Below are 12,844 nucleotides of genomic sequence, written 5' to 3'. Positions count from 1 at the left end.
ATGATTGATAGGAGGAGATAAGGGGGGATTTTATTGCTCATCAATAACAAGATAAAAAAGTGAAATCCACATAGCAATGTTCTTTTATCTTTATATGTTTAGCATTACTTTAGATCCATGCATGGCCCAAGTTTTTGATTGTGATCATGATCTGAAAATAATAATTTGATGGGAAAAGATTTAATGAATGTTAGAGTTGAATATTATGCACAAACAAAATATGTACGTTTATAAAGTTTGATTTAAAAAAATATCAAAACTAAAATTTAAGGGTTTTGTTTGATAACTATTTGATTTTATTTCTAATTACACACTTATCGAACGTTACTTTCATTTACTAATTTTTTTTCAACATTTTAGTAGTATTGTTTTCAAGATTCAAGTCAAAGTTTTGAAAATTAAAAAAAATGTTATTATTTTAAATGGAACCAAATATTTAAGTGTATTTAAAGAAAAATAAAAGCATGATAAAGAAAGGTGAGAAGATTATAATAGACATTTTAAGAACGAATATCAACTAAAAAAATGGTTATCAAATATCTCTTGGATTCCTTGTTTAGTCTCTACACATAACTCATAAGATGTGGTTTTATAATTGATTGATATTCTTTATAAGGACATATATCTAAGTTCATTAAAAGCATATGATAAAGAAAGGTGGGGGTAAGAAGCACGATTTTACAAATGTGAGATTCTAAATGAAAATGCAGAGACCTTTTAATTTTCATTGTTTACTTGAAAATATGAATGCATTTAATGGCAAATTTTGGAAAGAAAATAATAATTTGTGGAGTTTTCTCAAGTTGGGTGAGCTATGCAGAGGAGAGTATGATGGAGGGGAGACCATTGGGCCTCTTGTTCCCTTTTGGGCTACATTTTCTTGCAACTCTGACATATCCTATGCTCCATTATTTTTCTTTCATGATCAATAATATAAACAAATGAGCCCAAAAGTTTTTTTTCTTTTCTTTTTCCCTTTCTCCACTAAAGACAACACAAACAAATCCTACTAAACAAACAACCTAACAGAGACAGTATGAGTCTACTCTCTCTACTCGCTAGACTCGTGCTCCTCTAAAGCTTTAGATGCAAGAGGGTATTGCTAAACCATTTTAATATGAAGGGACAAAAAAATTATAACTTTACCTCAATAAAGAAGGAGACTTCTGTAATATTAATCCTAATGTTATTCATCATATGGACCACCTTTGAACAGTTAAATTATGCCAAGTGATTCGAATGCTCTCCGAGTCGAGATAAATTGTCATTGCTTCAATTTGTTTTAACTTCATTGTAATTAGGAATAAACTTTGTACTAGCAAGAGGACATATGATCCAATTAATAATCTTGAAGCACCCAGCCAAGACCTTCCACCTTAGATACATAATTCCAAGTAGCATCAATGTTCAATTTTTCAAATGTCACCTTAATGACAACTACCACCTAGATTGAGAGGTGGAACTAGATGGTTGGATTTCTACCCTGCCTTTTCCATCTAATCCCACCTCACCAAATTTCCTCCTTTCTATGTTTGCGATTTATTGATTCAATAATTGTCTTATAAAATTAGTCGCACTTAGTCGAGTAAGGATTAGACAGAAAAGGTACTTAGTCAAATAAAGATTAACTTACAAATGTAACAATTAGATTTAAAGTATATATATATATATATATATATATATATATATATATATATATATATATATATATATATATATATATATATATAAATTTATCATTCATAAACTATATTATAAATATTGGCATATGGAAGATGTTATTCAAAAGTTGGTAGTCCATTTATCTGTCTATCTTTTCATATTTGGGGGCATAATAGCCCAAAAGAACGTATGGGCTTTGACTTGTTGAGATTGGCCTTTTAACTATTTGTTATCCCAAATCAATTATTTGAAGCTTTCTCATGAAAAATAAAGGAAAAAGAAAACACATAGATATATATATATTGTCCAATTAATTTTATTGTTCTAGTACAATCATTGTAAACATTCAAAAAAAGAAAAAAAAAATCAAACCCATTTAAAGACAAATAAATACATATTGTTTATTGCTGAGTTAGTATCACTCTCACAATAAAAAGTACATAGAAAAATAAAAAAAAAAAACCAGTAAGATAATTTGATATGAAAATGGATGGTAAGTAATTAAATAAAAGCTTTAAGCCTCAATAAATAGCATTTATTAACCAAATTGATTAGCATTTATGTCATTATTATCATTTCTCACTATTTATATATATACCTTTAAACTAAAAAAAAATCTTTTTTAAAAAATCATTTTTCTTTTATCTAAAATACACTTAAAACATTATATTGAATGTTCATTAAATATTCTAAATTTATTTAAAATAATTATTTTTCAAATTGGTCAGGTAAATTTATGGTATCATTCAAAATCTCTTGCTAATAATTATATTTATAAAAATTGAATTAATCTATATCTTTGTATAATGATTTAAAAAAAAATCGATAATGTATACCTTATAGGGTAATTATAATAGATAGTAATTTTTAGAATAATTATTAAATATGTAACAATATTTTAAAAAATTGTAAATATAGCAAAGTCGACTTTGCTATATGGTTTATCAGTGATAGACCAACATTTGTTACATGGTCTATCAGTAATAGACTCTTATCATTGATAGATTTTGACAGATTTTGCTATATTTATAATTTTTTAAATATGTTGCTATATACTTAATTATTTTGAATATAATTGCTATATTTACAACCATCCTTTACTTTAATCAGATTGCTTAGTATATATTTTATTTAATCAATCAACTAGGAAGTTGGTTTTATATAAATTAAGTTAATTTATATAAATAAACATAACAGAGAAAAAAAATAAAAGGAGGATTATAACAAATAAACAAAGTTGACTCTATTTTTTTTTCTTCTTTTATTTCTTTTGACATTCATATTTATACGTCTCTCATTAAGTTATGCATAAATTGAAATTGACAACTAGGAAAGGTCACTTTATATATTGCCTCTTATTAGAATATGCAACCTTTTTTTTGTTATTTAATTGACCTTTTGATAAAATACTTTAAAAGAAAGGAATATACATTAAATATATAAATCATATCGAAGCATGTAGTTGAATAAGCATAGAGTTTGTATTATCGACTTCAAAGTTAGATGTTCGATTCTCATACAAATGTTATAAAATTGAAAATTTCCAACGAAAACAAATAAACATTTGAAAATTTTCCTAAGAATTAAACCAAAATAATTATTTGTTGTTTTCTTTTTATTATTCAATAAAACCAAAATTGTCCAGATAAATAAGTTGACTTTATTAGTTACTTAATGATGATCATTTTTCTAGGTCCTTCATCTTGTGAATGTTTACTCGAGCACAAAGAAATCATTTGTTTGAAAAATATCATATATTATAATTACCAATGATGTCAATGAATCAACGTAATCTCATTGTTGGAAATAATACAAAAACATAATTCATCATAGTCAAAAGTTTAAAACATTGATGTCGATGAAAATGTGATAATTTTTTAAAAACTAAATTAAATTATTATTACTTTTGCTACATTAATGTTACAAATTTATAATAAACTAATACCAATGTGATAATTCATTAATTCGTGTAAGTTTTACACTTTCTAATTCCAAAATTGAACCTTTTTAGCCAAAGGATTTCTATTTGGAAATGCAGATACAATTTAGATTGGAACTTGGGTTGATTTATGTTATATATTAAGCAATAAAAACAATTAGAAATCTTTTAGAAACAGAACTTGCATTGTTGTTTGGATTTACCAAAACTAGAAAATAGTTTTTGAAAACAGGATTAAGATTCCCTGCCCAAATCCATATTCATATAAAATATAAAATAAAATTTGAGTTTCCTACCGAACAAGCTCTAAATTTGTTGTTTTTGAAAATTGGATTTGTTTTATCACAATTTCTTATTCATAGTTGTATACATCTAATTTGTCCGATCTTATTCAAAATTAATTTAATAGTTGGACTCTTTTTTTTTTTTTGCAAGTTTACTAAATTTAATTTTGTGATTAACCATATTTTTATTAAAAAATGTTATTTAAATACTTCTAAAGTTGTGTGGAAAAGTAACTAAGCTAGGTGGAGAAATACTAAATGTGACAACTTATTAAATTTTGAGGTGTAGGTCAAAGTTGACATTATTTCAAATTAAAAAAAAAAAACTAGCAATTTGAATAAATTTTTTTTTTGCTATAAATAATTTCTTCTTCTTCATTCATCGGGGAGTGCATAACACAAAGAAAAAGCCAAACAAAAAAACCTAAAGATTTTACAACCTTCGTATCTTCTCTTTCTTTATCTAAACCTTTAACTTCTAGCCACCACTTCTTTTGCCCTTCATCTTTTCTTAAAAAAAGAAACTAAAAGATCTACAACATCCATTTTGTTTTCTCTTCTAACAAAATAACAGAAGCATATGATAATGCTTTGGTCGTAACGACACATACTTCAAACAACAAGAGTTACTGTTTTGGATTTCAACCTTTTTTATTTTTATTTTTTAGTTATTCTTCTTCTTATTTTCTTTCTATTTACCTTCATTTTCTTATTGGCCTATGTTTTATTTATTTTTATTCTTATACTTTGTTTATATATTTATCTTTTTTTTCTTTATAATTAACAATTTATTCAACTCTTTCTTTTTTATTATTTTTTCTCTTATAATTATTTCTATATATTTTTCTTTCTCTTATAATAAAGCTTCATGGTCGCTAATAGTTGTTTATTTTTTTAATATTTTAGATTCTTTGGGAGTTGAGCTCATTTGAACATAGTTTTCATATTTCATATATAAGTATTTGAATTCTTAGTTAAAGTTTAATTTTGAAAAGCCAAAATGAGTTTAGTTCAACATTAATCGACATGATACTTTATAAAAGATTCAATTCTTCATTCTCACAATTGTTGTACTAAAAAAACTTCAATTTATATATTAAATCAAATATCAAACGATCACAAACTACTTTTTTTTTTTTTTTGAGATCACCAAACTAGTATTTAGTTATTAGTTTAATGAATAGTTACAAGAAAATTTTCTCGTGTTATTGTTGTATGAACAAATTTTTATACTACCACTACAAGAAATATGGGCTTTGATGTCGGTTGGAAAAAATGAAAACGGATCTTTAATGTCGTTTTTCAAAACGCGGATGTTTAATGTCGGTTTTAAACCGACATCAAAGAAGGAGCTTTAATGTCGGTTTTAAACCGACATTAAAGCTATAGTTAATTTCTTTAATTATTTTTTAATTTTGTTAAATTAAATCAATAAAATTAGAAGACAAATTAAAACTCATTTGCTCTTCCTATTTCTCGATTTCTTCTCAGCCCTTCGTTCACTCTCTCACGCCTTTCTTCCCTCTCTTCTCAATCTCACTTTAGGGTTTAGGGTTGAATCACCGCTCTATTTTCTCTTCTTCTTCGATAGTTCTGTCACTTGTAATCGAAGAACTCTGGTACCGGTTATCGTTAAACGACGAATGATTTGGTGTAAATCTACACCTTGTCGGAATGAGAGCATTTTTTGGCGACGATGGCATGGAAGACGACGCATAAACCACATCTCTATCTCTTCCGTCATTGTCCTTTTCATCTTTCTCTGAATCTTCCGCTTCATTTCCGACACGAGATTCAGAGATCCATCTAATTTCACATTTTCCTTGGAAGAGCATCGCTGACCTAAAGTTTAATTTGGTGAAGTTTCTGATTTCCCATTTGTCTCTCTTTTTAGTTTTATTTACTTTGTATGGTTTGAAATTTTGGGGGGTTTTTTGCTCAAGGGATTGTTTTAGCTAACTGCATATTGTATTTAACTCTTTGTCAGATTCAGAGTAGTTGAAATGTGAAGTTACAGTATAATTTTCCCCCTCTTTATATTTGTAGTATGAGCAAACAAATTTAACCGATCGATTGAATGTGGGCTGGGGTGAGGTGGGTCTGTGGGAGATTACTGAAATAGTTTAAATTAGTTTGAGCAAGCTATTAGAAGTTTTATTTGGTGAACCCTTGTATACTTTAATTCTTGGTTGAGTTTTACTATAATGTGATGTTTTTTTTTGTATCCATACTTGGTTCATGTTCTTTTTTTCATTATCAAAATCATTGTCCATTATGGTGCTTATGAGATCTTATATTTAAGGAAAGATTACTTAATAGGTTTTGGAAAATATAGGGAAATTTATATGGTTGAGTTTGATTTAGCAACCTAGTTGTGGTTGTATGCAATAGTGATTGTCATTTCAAGTTTGTACTAGAAATTTTTTCTTTTTATAGCATGACAAACATGAATGGACTGGTAGCAATTGGCTTCTGTTTTGGTTGGTTAGGTAACTTTTGTTTTCTCAATGTAAATAACATGTTTCTTCAAATTGGTGGAAATTGTAGAGTGCAATGGCGTATGTTTTCGATTCAACCTTTGATTGCAAAAATATTGATGCTGCAAAAGAGGTATGCTAATTCAGTGTTCCTGTTGAGAGAAATAATGTGTTCTTAGAGTCCACAATTAATTTTCTTGTCGTAGACTTTTGGTATTTATTAATCTCCATGTTGCTTTTAATAGAGAAATTCACACCCCTAGTGTTACACTTGAAGTTCACGGGCGCTTTAAGATTTTGTAGATTTTTGAATCATCCTTGATGTTTAAGATTTAATCTGCAGGTAACAATATCCCAAATGAATGGACAAGATTATGCATCAAATTCTGTTCATGTATTTCATGTTGGGAAAATGAGAATGAAGCTATCCAGAGGTTGGATTACGAAAGCTCGGGAAAATTATTCATCGTCGATGCAGGTATTATAACAATGTGCAATTATTTTATTTTGTGTAGATTTTATGCATTTCTTAAGTTAACTGCTTTAGCATACTCTTCCTAATATAAATTTCTTTGTTGTGTCGAAGTTTCCTTCTTGCATAGAAGAATGCCTCTTGCCAGGATTTAGTCACTTATCTTGAGGAATGTTTTAATGAAAATGAAGAAGCAATTGAATAACATCCCATCAAGTCGTTGGATTGAGTAAAAAAGGGATATAAGAACTTCATCTCTTTCTTCTGTGCTTTATAGGAAAAAAAAGGTTATAAAATTACCCACAGCTAGATTTCCTTAGTTTCTTAAAATTGTTTTTACTAAACAAATTGAAATCTTAATCCAACTGTAAAAGCCAAAGCAAAAATTTGAACCTTTTTTTTCTTTCTTTTAACTGTCAAAGTTTGGTTAGGATTTCAAAACCTTTTATTAAATCATACTAGCAACAAAGAAAAAGATTAGTAAATAAGCATGAATTCTTAGCCTTTATGAAATGGTCCCCCACTCTTTCCAATTACAAGTTTACTTGCAGAAAGAAGAATGTAGAAGCTGCAAAAGAAGTTGGCATCAATGGCCTCCATTTCAAAAGTGCAGATTTACTATTAAAGGATCTCTATCTTCTAGGACTTGATATTTCACCTGATACAAGCTCGCCTTAAATCAACATCTATATCTGCAGAACATGTTCGGCAAGGTTCATTTCTTTTTTCCATTTTTTAAATGAAAAATAAACTCATATTTCTTTTAATTCCATTGATCTTCATGTTAAGTTGGAATGCTGTTCTTGATATTGTTCCAGCTGGGGATTCTTTTTACTGTCGAAGATCAAAAAATAAACCCAATGGGTCTGTGTTGGTTCATCTACACAATTCTTTGGGTTGTGAAAAATTCTAGTGAGTTTCCTTCACTTTTTTTGTAAGATAAGAAGCAGTTATGAAAAGGAGTTTGGATTAGCCGTAATGGTCATTTATGGTCTTTTACTTTGTTCCATAATTCAAAGCAATTCTATGTTCAAAACACTTTATGTATTCACTTTTTGAGCTCTAGTTTTTCTTTAAGTTTGAGTCATCAACCTCAAGCAAAGGAGGTACTTTGAACTTTAATGGAAATCACAAGACAAGATAAATAAACAAATATTTAATTCCTGTGAAGTATGACAAGTTAATGAATTGGTATATTGATATATCTAAGTACATGGAATGAATGTTGGAGAAGGGTGTAAATTATTCATATCTTACCTCATTCTCTTTTATAAATGACTCACCTTTTCTTCTCCTAAGGGATTTATGGACTAATTAATCAAAGAAAACTAAAGTGATGAAGGAGAAAGGGTTGTGCTGAAGCTAAGTATCACAAGATGGGAAGGTAAATAAAGTGTCTATTGCACCTTTATGTTCTTGATCTTGAACCTGTTGTATTGGGTCAGAATCTTCTTTCAATATCATTTTGCAGCTTTTGGACTCGAATCTTATTCCATCTGCCTCTGCTAGTGAGTCTAAGGTCTTCTACTTGAAGATGAAAGGGGATTACCATAGGTATTTGGCGGAGTTTAAGGTTGGAGATGAGAGAAAAGCTGCTGCTGAGGATACTATGCTGGCTTATAGGGCTGCTCAGGTATTTGTGGCTCGCTTTTTCTTTTTACTTCTTTTGGTATTAGTGAGATATTTTTGAATTTGTGCTGCCTTTATGGACCTGTGAGGTTGAACATTTGACTAGTGAATTGACTTTGAATACTGATTTTGTATCGCTACGGAACATCTCTACTTATCTGATCCATCTTTTACTGTTGTTATGTTTCCGTGTTCTATGTTACAGCCTTCTTCAATAGGCTAAAAAATTTATCTGATCCATCTCTACTTATCTGATCCATCTTTTACTGTTGTTCGGTCCCCATTACTACTTCAATAGGCTAAAAATTTTCATATTTTCTTTGTTTTTGATTGGTTGGTACTTGGTTATTGTGGATTACAGAGCCTGAGTTATGTTTGTCAATTATTTTTCTTTTTCCGTTAATAAACAGATGTATATATCATTTTTTTTAAATGTGAAAAACTGAGCTATCATTGATATGGCAGATATACGGGGCCCTTCGCACGATTCAAAAGCCAATAAGACGTAAGTTTTCTAATGTATGATCGTAGATCAGTAATTTCGTTTTTGTTTCCCTAACTTTTCTATAAATTTGCAGGAGACCACGACTCTACTGTGAACTTTCTGATTGTCCAGCGGAACTACTTCACCCCTCTGAAGATTGTAACGTGAATTCCACATTGCCCTTCACTCTTCAGGTGTCTCATTAGCCAGATTGACCACTAAGTAGTTATCTTGTGTGGAGAATATTATTTTTGAGATTTATTCATTACACTGAACATGCTTTTCATTGTCTAATCTGATATTTGTTTGCTTGGCTTGTTTCATGTACTATTGTAGAATGTATATATAAACATAATATTAATATTTTATTTTGTGTATTCAAATGTAAAAGACAAATGTTATAGTTTCTAACATAATATGAATTTCATTGATTTGTTGGCGTGTGAAAAACATATTTATCTACATTGACCCAATGTCGGTCTATAGGACAATAATGTAACAATTAAATAAAAATAAATTTGTAAAAATGAATAAAAAAACTAGGCTTTAATGTCGGTTTTAAACCGACATATCAGAGTTCAACCGACATTAAAGAGCTTCAATAACACTATCAAAGATGTCGGTTGAAAACTGACAAACCGACATTAAAGAGGCCTTTAATGTCGTTTTTAAACCGACATTAAAGAGGCCTTTAATGTCGTTTTTAAACCGACATTAAAGCCCAACCGACATTAAAGACCTTTAATAACGCTCACAAAGATGTCGGTTGCCAAGTGACATTAAAGGCCTTTAATGTCGGTTTTAAACCGACATTAAAGGCCAAAATTCTTGTAGTATACCTTCGTTTATTGTGTATCTTGTCAACACTTTTAGAAATAGAACAAGACTCACAATCATTAACGTATGGTTATTTATGGGTGGGAGTTTAAAATATTAACATGGGAGCATATATAGTAGTAGAAAAATTGATGCATAATGACACAATTTCAACCACATATATCAAAAGAAAAATACTTAGGTATATACCAAGCGTCATCTATTTCCATGCATTTTACTAAATTGTTTAATCATAATTCGTGAGTTGTAAGAAAGAAGGTAAAAACCATATGTATGTGCTAAGTATTGAGACATAAAATAGGATGAATCGACTTTTAATTAAAGGAACGTATAACTACAAACGCCATAGTTGAACCTATGTACCCTAAACAAATTCAAACCCTTCACCTTCCATATTTGTTTTATCATTGTTGTTTGTAATGCAACAAATCGTCAACTACGCAACAAAAGATTCAAGCAATACTTTCAGTTATTGAATAATAGAAATCGTATCACAAAGAAGCCGGCAGTGTGATGATCTTGCCGCTGCCGTTCCGCTGGAGAAGCCGAATTTACTCACAAATTGGAAGGGAGAGATGGGAATCATATGAACAAACCTTCACCCAATCCAAATAATCAAAAGAATTAACACAAACTCATATCAATTCAGTTCTTTCTCCTTTAACTACATTTTCCTCTTCTCTCTTTCGGGCAATTCAGATCTCACTTTTTGAAATTGGCCGAGATTAGTTAAAACAGTTTAAAAACGCATAACCAAATTCTTCTACGTTTTACTTCCAATCCGTTCCTCATCTTCCACAACAATTTCAAAAAGTTCAATTTCATCGCAACTTTCCATATCATTGGACAACTCATCGTCCTCTCGATTATCGCCAACAAGATTGTTGCTGGGTTTCGGTGTCAGCCGACTAAACCACTGAGAATCGATCATTCCCATCGAGAAAAGCTCTCTGCTATCTTCATACCCATTTCCATGGAAACCACCGGTATTATTCACAAGCGGACTTACGAAACATGGATTTGGAGTTCTTTGAGCTGGTATATACTTGAAAGCACTTTGCCCCAAATTTACCAAAACTGTAACGTCTCCGTTGGCCGCCAGAGTCGGGTAAAGTGGGCTCCCAAATTCCTCTGACTTGCAATTAATTACGTGCACTAATTCTGAATCCACCGTGAAGAACACTTTCTTTTGTTTTGGATCAAACCCACATCCGATCACTTTCTCCGGCCTTCCCCAATCTGCTTTTTCGGATTCAAACACTAATTTTATTCCTGAAAGAAAGAAAATCAATTACAGAGTTAGAACAGAGCATAACAGTTCTAATTTAATAGTTGGTAGTACTGCCCAAACAGCTTGCCTAATAATGACCAAAATAAAAAACATTTATTTTCGTCAATGTTGGTTGGTATTAAACAAAACAATCTGATTCTTTATTTTTTATATGCTATTTTATTTTACATTTTAATTGCTAAACACTAAAGCAGAGTGTCCACAAGGGAAAAAAAATGTTGTTCTTTTGGTTTCCTATTTTCAGTAAAGAAGAATGGGGGTTTGGATTTATACTTGATAATTGAAATTGAATGATCTTTTTTTTTCTTTGGGATTTTACCATCGAGATAGACTGAGCCATTGGAGTTGAATCCGATGCTACCCGAATAGCTGCCGGGAAGTTTAGAAGGGGCGGAGCCACCAGAAATTAGCCCAACGGATAACATCAAATCTTCAACTATTTCATCCTCTTGTCCTTTCCGATTGAGCTTTGATTCCTCAACGTTGCTAACTTTGTTATTCGATGTAAAATAGGCCAGAGACTCTGAACTCGCCTTCGAGCTATGATTCTCGGGTATCAGTTTGATTCTCTCCCCTTCTTTCGCGGCTCCGGTGGGTTCATTTTCATCGCCGGAAATATTCAGAATCGTGATTTCAAAATACGCTTCTTGAGGGAAGGAAGCCAGTGGAGGTCCCGGCAATGGGAGAGCGGTTCTGATTACAGAGGAAGCAGGATAAGAAGAGATTGTATTGTTAATTATCTTCTTAAACCCAGAATTAAGCCTAATCTTTTGCATAAAATCAGCCGATCCTGGACTCACTTCCCAGCTAATCTCCGTATCAGGTATCTCCTTCTCGATCTCACTGGCCGAACATAAACCCAACAATCGGGATCTTGAAGTTGGAGAAGACGACGTGTAGTCCGTAAAAGCGAATTGGGTCCATCCATTTTCAACCGCATCGTTAACGAGCGAAGGGCTGTCGTCCCAACTGAACAAAGTCTTTTGAGAAACCCCACGAGGGTAAAAATTACTGAGTCTCCTTTTTCCCTCTGATTCAGATTGGTGATGAAGCTTCAAAGCCCCAGAACCTGATCTCTGTTGAGAACTTTCCACACTCTGTAACTTCCCAATAGTTTCCGATTCAACAATACCCCCCCGTCGCTGCTTCCAAAAGTACAATCCGGTAAGTAACAATGCAAGAACTGCAATAGACACGGCAGCAACAGCAACAACAGAGGTTCCCACCATTTTTAAGACAGGTGATTTACATGGAATGGACACAAAGGAAGAAACTTTCGAGGAGAAATAGAGTTTAAGAGAGAATGGCGGAGGAAGTTAATATAAGAAACAAGCAAATGGGGGCGGCAGAAAATAAGGCATGCGTGGACTAAAGACCTTTTCCAAACAAGAAGAAAGTTAATAGTCGTCTCATCTCATGGCTTGAAGTTGAAGCAGTTGAAAGGAATAGACAGAGCTCAAAGATTTATTTAATACAAATTAGCCGACAAAGTTTTGCTGACAGAAAAAATGAAATGAGCTGATTCACTCCGCCGTACACGGCGGATGTTAAAGAACAAACTAACACAAAACACCATAAACCTTTGTTCATGTTACCTCAGACAGTTCAGTTATTACCATAAACAGGAATTCTTTTTGAAAAATGGGAAATTTATATTTCAATTAAACTCATAATTAAGTAATTTTCAATTAACAATAAATTTAGAGTGGGAGAATCTTGAAGTCTTCACGCAACATTGTCTTATTAAGAAAATGACTCAGAACCTCCAT

General features: G+C 31.2%; 2 protein-coding genes across 2 annotated transcripts; one reads left to right on the top strand and one right to left on the bottom strand.

Annotated features, from left to right (window-relative positions):
• The first annotated feature begins 6,438 nt into the window (after window positions 1–6,438).
• Window positions 6,439–8,686, top strand: LOC127150294 (14-3-3-like protein GF14 kappa). Its single transcript, XM_051087701.1, has 4 exons — window positions 6,439–6,495; window positions 6,706–6,840; window positions 8,306–8,467; window positions 8,669–8,686. Exons 1-4 carry the CDS (start codon window positions 6,439–6,441, stop codon window positions 8,684–8,686), a joined length of 372 nt encoding a protein of 123 aa, XP_050943658.1.
• Window positions 8,687–10,082: 1,396 nt separating this feature from the next.
• On the bottom strand, window positions 10,083–12,806 carry LOC103493567 (uncharacterized). The gene is made up of 2 exons (XM_008454364.3): window positions 11,395–12,806; window positions 10,083–11,056 (listed from the first exon to the last, which is right to left on the bottom strand). The coding sequence occupies exons 1-2, from the start codon at window positions 12,302–12,304 to the stop codon at window positions 10,548–10,550; spliced, it is 1,419 nt and encodes a 472-aa protein (XP_008452586.1). The 5' UTR covers window positions 12,305–12,806; the 3' UTR covers window positions 10,083–10,547.
• Window positions 12,807–12,844: the final 38 nt, after the last annotated feature.

The sequence above is a fragment of the Cucumis melo genome, chromosome 7 (assembly GCF_025177605.1).
Source record: "Cucumis melo cultivar AY chromosome 7, USDA_Cmelo_AY_1.0, whole genome shotgun sequence".
Taxonomy (NCBI): domain Eukaryota; kingdom Viridiplantae; phylum Streptophyta; class Magnoliopsida; order Cucurbitales; family Cucurbitaceae; genus Cucumis; species Cucumis melo.
The sequence above is the reverse complement of the archived record's forward strand: the minus strand, read 5'-3'. Positions and strand labels throughout refer to the sequence as shown.